General features: G+C 58.4%; 1 protein-coding gene across 1 annotated transcript; it reads right to left on the bottom strand.

The window, feature by feature from the left end:
- Positions 1-1,815: 1,815 nt before the first annotated feature.
- On the bottom strand, positions 1,816-2,977 carry LOC119101563 (cytochrome P450 4V2). The gene has a single exon (XM_037224908.1). The coding sequence runs from the start codon at positions 2,918-2,920 to the stop codon at positions 2,039-2,041; it is 882 nt and encodes a 293-aa protein (XP_037080803.1). The 5' UTR covers positions 2,921-2,977; the 3' UTR covers positions 1,816-2,038.
- Positions 2,978-7,371: the final 4,394 nt, after the last annotated feature.

The following is a 7,371-nucleotide window of genomic DNA, read 5'->3' as shown; positions in this document are numbered from 1 at the left end:
GTAAAGGAATAGGCCTACGCCCATGGACTGAGCTATGCTAAATCAGGCCTGTGCCAATGTCCTGAACTACATCGTCGTTTAAAAAGTTCCCACAACATGAGAAACATATTTCAGAATAATCTGGAGCGGAGACAAGGATGAGACTAAGGGAACAAGCTCCCCTGGGCCAAGAGGTTGTATTCTAAGTACTTGGCAATTCCGCAGAAATTTGGTCCAGTCGCAGGATTTTGTGAAGAAAATTCGACGCTTGGCCTCCGTGAGGCAAAGATGGGCTACGTGCCTCGGCTGTAAAGATCTCGCGCTGCTGCCAGCGATTCGCGCCAGTCCTCGTCGTGTAACACCAAATTGTACTTAATGACCACATCCATGTATCGTGGCTCAGTTTAATGTACACTCGCTCCGCCTGCCGCATGGTATGGTGGTGCGGGTCCGAGAGATTTCGCTTAGGCGTTCTCCGCAGAGCAACCCAGGCACAGCGCACCAGGAAAGGAAAAACATGTTCATCGCACACAGATATTATATCAACGGCCGTAATTCATAAGTCGAATGGTTCTCAAACCTAACCCGCCACTGTCCATATCAAACACAGTCACTCGCCTTGAAAATAGGCCGAACAGTGAATTAAAATCAATCGTACGTTTCATACAAATCAGATTTATACGTGCAGTCACCACATCCACACGAAGGACCCCCGCCCCCCCCCCCCCCCCACAAAGGCCGCAGAGCTCGCCCTCCTTTGGCCCGTCTACAGGGACCCACCCCGCAGTGGCCACGCTGCGAGGTGCCTCGAGTGGCCGAGATTCGAGGTTTGCATAACGTGTCCGCCGGACTGACACAAGCCCGTCCATTTGCGCATGCGCACCACCCCGCTATGGCGCCTGGAAACACCTGATTCAGGGATTTTTCCATCGCTGGGCGGCCGGCCTCGGCTTCCAGAGCAGCGCGGCCGCCACATGACATCTGGCGAGAGTTCTTCGAACTAGCTGAATATTGGTGCCGATTACAGCCGAGGCCTTGCTCATACACGAGGACGGTGCCCGTCTTCCATGCAAAGCGCCCGCACCATGTCGACTGCGGAACGGCACGCGAGTGCCGTACCGCCGCGGTGAAATTTGGAATTGAAATTTTTAACAGGGGCAAACGGTACTAAAAATTTGGCGGACGTCACGTCTTTATATTTTCATGTGCACTGGAAAATCTTCAAGGGCCGCGAGTATCCGCCATCAATCGGACACGGATTTTACAGCCCATGCTACTCATGAAAGCATACACCATTTTACGTATGTAATCTGAACCATTTGTTGATGGATGGCTTTGCGGGATCCAGGCTCCGCTAAGCAGAGCTTGTTGCTGTGAGCACTCCAACCACCGACCGTACAGTTTCAGGTCAACGGTAGGGTTTGGTGGCGAACGTTTAGCGTGCCGCCAAGCACGCACGGCCATGTGAAGTCACGCACACCTTTAGCGCGGTCGTCCACCACCGGCTGCAGACCATATCTGTCAGGACAAACAATGAGGCACCTAAAGCGACTCGAACCCCCATTAGGTGTCGTTAGATGTCACTCATGTCGCCTAAAGAGACTCCCTTTTCATCCATTTTCTTTCTCTCTACGAGCTCTTTTCAAGCTCGTAGCCTCTTACTTCGAATTGTGCAGAGGCTGTATTTATCTACCCTACGTAAGGCGCCCGGGGAGTAGCACCAGGGGCACGGTCATTGGCCATTTGCTACGGGGGCAAATACCCGCTCCCCCCCCCCCCCCCCCCCCTCCAGTCCGTTCTCCGCAATGTGAGGCACAACGCGTGGAACCCGTCCCGGAAGTCGTAAAACTTGACGGCTGTTCGTGATCACACGTACCAGTTCAGCGACAGCTGAATGCCATTTCAGCGCGAGGCGTCCACATCCAACGGGCTGAAAACCTTTTTAACAACTTTTTTTCTTCGATTCATCAAGCCTACTCCCTTCAAATGTAGGCACCAAGACATGACACCGAGTACACCTCCTCGAGGCACACATAGTGCTGAGAACGACCCCCGAGAGTCACTCGCGGTCACGCGGAACGAACCGGATTTCGACGGGGCCATTGCTCTGGAGCGTGAGGCAGACGTTCATCATGCTCTCGTCGTACTGGCGGCGCGACTCGATGCGGAACTCCCTGAGCACGGCCGAGATGACGGCCTTCTCCTCCATGAGCGCGAACCTCTGGCCGATGCAGTTGCGCGGCCCGGCCGAGAAGGGCAGGTAGCTGTAGGGGTGCCGGCCGGCGGAGCGCTCCGGCTGGAACCGGTCCGGCTCGAACCGGTCCGGGTCGGGCCAGTGGCGCGGGTCACGGTGGATCATGTGCGGGAAGAAGAGTACGTTCGTGCCCGCCGGCACTTCGTAGCCCAGGATCTGAGCCGCCTCGGACAGCGTTCGGGAGTAGGAGGCCACGGGAGGGCAGACGCGCATCGATTCCTTGATGGTCCATTCCAGATACTTCATCTGGGCCAGGTCGTCTCTAGTCGGCGGTGTGTCGCGTCCGGCCATGACTTCGTCCAGTTCATCGTGGATCTTACGCTGCACCTCCGGCATCCTGCCGATGTTAAACAGCGCCCAAGTGATTCCTGATGATGTAGTGTCGTGGCCCGCGAACATGAATGTGTCCACCTCCTCGCGGATTTCTTCGTCAGTCAAAACAGTTCCATCCTTCGCGCTGGACAGCAGCAGGTCCAGGAATGCCAAACGCTTCTTGCTTGGTGTTTCACTGAACATGCTCGATTTGCCTTTCTTTAGAAGCATCTTCTTCTCCCTTATCACCGACCGGGTAAATGAGTGCAGTGAGGTTAACGCCTTGTCCTGTTCATGTTTCCAACCTAGGAGCCAGAAGATGAACTTGTTCCTGAACCGGGACTTAAGGAACCTCATGCGAATGATGTTGCCCATCGTCTGGAGGGAGGCCTTGTACTCGGAAGCAGAGTTCGACTGCGGGCTGAAGTTCACGCCCATTGCCGCCTCACAAACCACGTCCAGCGTGACGTCCCAGATCAACGGCCAGACATCGATGAAGCCGGTGCCGGCCTCTCGCAGCCGCCGCATGAGCGCGCCGCTGCGCTCATTCATCACCTCCAGGTACGGCTCCAGGATGGCGAAGTGGAAGGCGGGCGTGATGAGCTTGCGATGCGCGTGCCATTTGTGACCGGTGCTGGTGATAAGGCCAAGGCCCAGCCAGGGTCGCAACATATCGTAGCTGGTGCTCTTGTCCAGAAAGCGCTTGTTGCTCAGAACCGGCTCGGCAGCTTCGGCTGAAGACAACACTACGTAGTGGTAAGAGCCGAAACAGACGTGCATAACGCCCGGGAAACGCTCACAAAGTCCTCGCATCACCGACACGAACTCGTGCGTGTGCCGTGGCATGTCTAGCAGGTTGCCAAGAAGCGGGTACGCTGGCGGGCCGGGAATCTTCTGCAGGATCTTCGCCCGGGGCGATAGGTAACCGAACAGCACGGCGATGGCGACCAAGAAGATCAGAACGGGAATGCAAGACGAACATGCTTCGATCAGGTGGGAGAGAATGAGCACCATGGCAGCAGCGGTCTTGAGATTCTTCCGCACCCGGCACCGGTGAAGTTTCACTGCGCACCGCTGTTACAGGCGCCGGAGTCGGCAGCACCGCACCGATGCCCGTCCCCGCCTCAGTTCTGCTCCGGCTGAAGGTCACGTCGCCCGGCAACTGCAAGCGGCGGCAGCGGCAGCGCCCTCTGTAAGTGGCAGCTCGACGCAGCCCGCACGCGCGATGGAGCGACGGCCACCAGGATTTGCGACAGGGCTGGCGGTACTTGGATTTTGACGGACAGCCTTATTTATTAGGTCACAGCCCAGGTCATAGCAGCTGTGCACTGCACACTGACCATAAAAAAACACAAATAATATGTTGTGCCTTCGAATCAATGAAGTATTGTTCACGGTGTTATGTTCAAAGGTGGTTTACCGCGACAAACCGTACTCTAATTGTCCACCTCTTAAAGTACTTACGTTTTCATCTCTACCTGGCCATCTTGACACACAGTCTTGCATGAAAGCCCACGCATGTGGTGTCGCCTGTAGCCCTGCCGGCTCGAGAACACCAGGATTGACGACGAGTAGGATTTTTCTTTTGTGTTTCATTTTTTCTTTTTCTGTTGTGTGGTGCTATCGCGTGCTGCAAACTTCCCGACGTGATTTTCACCGCAATCTGTCACAGCGCACCGCTGTGAACGGTGACAGCGGACCGCCACTTCCTGCGCCATTTTTGCCCCATCCCGGGACGCCGGCCGTCCCTCAACGTACGTGGGAGCTACTTTGAGGCAGAAATTCGAGCTCTGCATCATGGTCAGAACTGGTGCGACCCTGCTGCTAGCCTAGCAGCGGCGCGCCCGTCATCTGTGCGCTGTCGGCGACGCTCCGCCAGCTCCGGGAATTTTACACTCCCCGAGCCAGGCTAGCTCGTGGAACGCTCCAAGTTCCGCTAGCGAGCCCAGGCCCCCACGAGTCAACCGCTGACTACGTCGCTGCTCTGCACAGCCTGGCTCGATCCTGTCAGTTTGGCCCCATGGAGTGCGAAATGATCGGGATGTGGTGATTGAGAAGACTCACCACCAGCGTCTCCGGGAACGGTTCCTGCAGGACAGGGGCCTGACCTTGGAGAAGATTCTCAGTCTCGCGAAGAGTTACCAACACTCCTCGCGCGAGGCTGCCTTCATCACCACTCCAGCGATAGCAACAACGCCACCTGCAGCCACAGTGGCCAAGGTCACCAGGACCAGAGGCCACGGGCGGCACCCCCAGCAGCAGCCGAACGACAGCACTAGTGACCACTGCACCAATCGTGGACGTGCTGACCATGCTCCCAGGGATGCAGCTTGTCCTGCCCGCAAGACTGCCTGCCACTCTTGCGCGGAGAAGGGACACTTCGCCAGCTGGTGCCGTGGTGGCAGCAGTGCAGCCATTGCCGGGTCAGTTCAACGAGGCCACAAACCAGTTGTCAAGGAGCTCCACATGCTGGCCTGCTCCTCAGAGGCCTCTGGCCCAACTCGTCTCACCTGACAGGTGGTGGCACCACCCAGGATGTGCCACTGCATGTGGACACAGGTGCAACATGTTGCCTGCTCAGCCTCAGCCGTTCCAAGCAACTCTTCCCTGGTGTGTCCTACCAGCTATCCAGCGCTCGGCTGTTCGTGTTCGGTTTCAGTCACCAGACTCTCACCATACCAGCGGCGCTGCCTGTCCCTGTCACCCACAATGGCAACCAAGTGGTACGCGTCCTTCTACCTAGTTGAGATGCCCGGCAAGGAAGCCATCATGGGGATGGACCTGCTGAGTGTTGGTCATCATGCTCCACCCAGCCTGCCACGCTGTGTACACAATGACAGCAGGTTCGACACCCGAGTACCACCCAGCCTACCACACTGTGTGTACAGTGACAGCAGGTTCGACACCCGAGTACCTCCCAGCCATTGAAGGGTACCAGCACCTTATCAAACTAAAGCCAGATGCTGTGTCCACAGCTTACAAGCTTCGTAGACTGACTCTGTGAGTGAGGGATGAGGTGTTGGCTGAGGTGCAGCACTTGCATGAAGCAGGCATCATCCGGAGGATCGACGCCTCCCAGTGGGCGAGCCCGCTCACGGTGTCTCGCAAAAAGGACGGCAGCATCAGGATCTCTGTGGTCCTGCGAGGCCCCAACTCCCAGGCCGTGGCAGAGGTGCACCCTCTCCCCACCACCGACGAGCTCGAGTCCAAGCTCCGCGCATCGGTCTACAGCCGGATCGACCTGAAGACGGCCCACCGTCAGCTGCGCCTGCACGAGGAGTCCCGCGACATCACCGCCTTCCTCGCCGGATAGCCTGATGCATGAAACAAGGGTCCCGTTCGGCCTGGTGTCCAGCGGCGGCGCCTTCCAAAAGCTCTTGAGTAACCTGCTTCAGGGCATCGAGGGCTGTGGCCACTACCTGGGTGACATCCTGTTGGCTGGCCGCGATCAGCAGGAACATGATAAGGGTCTCCGCACCGTGCTGGACCGCCTCTATCAGGTCACCGTCACCATCAACATGGAGAAGTCCTCATTCAGCCAGGTGTGGGTGGAGTTCTGCGGACGTCAGCTGTCCCAAAACGGAGTGGTCCCACTCCTGTCTGCCACCAAGGCCGCGGTCGAGGCCCTGCCTCCCACTAACGTGTAGGAGCTCCGTAACCTCCTGGGCACAACTGGCTGGTCCAGCCGATTCGTGCCCCAGTACTCACCAGTGGCCAGGCCTCTTGCTGCCATGCTGTCTTTCATCTCTGCGAGACCGGTGATGAAGCCCTTCAACGCGAGCCTCCGCCCCGCTGTGATGTCCGACGCCAGTAACCGCGGCGCAGGCGCCGTCCTGACCCAAGTTCAGCCAGACGGTGCTGAACGTTCCGTCGCGTACTGGTCACGATCGTTCACCGACACAGAGTGACGCTACTCTGTTTTTTTTTCTCTCGAAAAGAAGGCCCTCAGTGCCGTCAACGCTATGGAGCATTGGCGGGTGTACCTGTGAGGCCGCTCCTTCACCCTGAAGACGGGCAACCCGGCGCTCACGACGCTGCTCACGCCGAAGTCGGCCATCTGCGCCGGCGAGCGGGTCGCCAGATGACAGGCCCGTCTGCTGCCGTACTCGTGCGCGGTGGATTACCGCCCCGGCCACAGCGTACCGGTCGCCGACACCCTGTCCCGCCTCCCACTGTCGGACACGGCGGCCGCCGAGACCGACAGTGACGAAACCGTCGCCCTTGTCACCGACGAGGCTACCGACGAGGACGCCATCCGCGCGGCGTCCGCCGCCGATCCAGTCCTGGCGGAGCTGCGGTCGACCATCCGCACCGGCTGGCCGGACGCCGCGCAAAAGTGACCGCCACAGACACACGACTTTTACGCCGTGCGGCATGAGCTGCAAGTGTGTGAAGACGGCATTGTGCTGCGGGGCCCGTACCGCGCCGGCGTCCCGGTCGCTCTGCGCACCAAGTACCTGGAGCTGGCCCACCCGCGAGCGCGACGGCGTGGTGCGCACCAAATAGACCCTAAGCGATCTGGCGTGGTGGTCCGGGATGGCGAAGGTCGCTGCAGGACTGGTCACAGACTGCCCGGCCTGCCACGCCAAGGACGCCGTGCTGGCACGGCAGGCGCGCCCCGCGCCGCTCCAGCCGGCCGCTCTCCCGGACCGGCCGTGGGCCAGACATGGACTCATCATTGCGGGCCAGAACCACGGTGCACCACCGTCCGCCAGATACACCATAACAATGATAGAGGTCGTTTAGATGCCAACAAGGCGTTTAGGTGTTAACAAATGTCGGAAGGTCATTTACTGAAATGTATGTGGTCATTTACTGAAATAGTC

Source organism: Pollicipes pollicipes, unplaced genomic scaffold (genome assembly GCF_011947565.3).
Source record: "Pollicipes pollicipes isolate AB1234 unplaced genomic scaffold, Ppol_2.1 Scaffold_4881;HRSCAF=5763_pilon_pilon_pilon, whole genome shotgun sequence".
Classification (NCBI taxonomy): Eukaryota; Metazoa; Arthropoda; class Thecostraca; order Pollicipedomorpha; family Pollicipedidae; genus Pollicipes; species Pollicipes pollicipes.
Note: the sequence above shows the minus strand (reverse complement) of the source record. Positions and strands in the feature narration are given on the sequence as shown.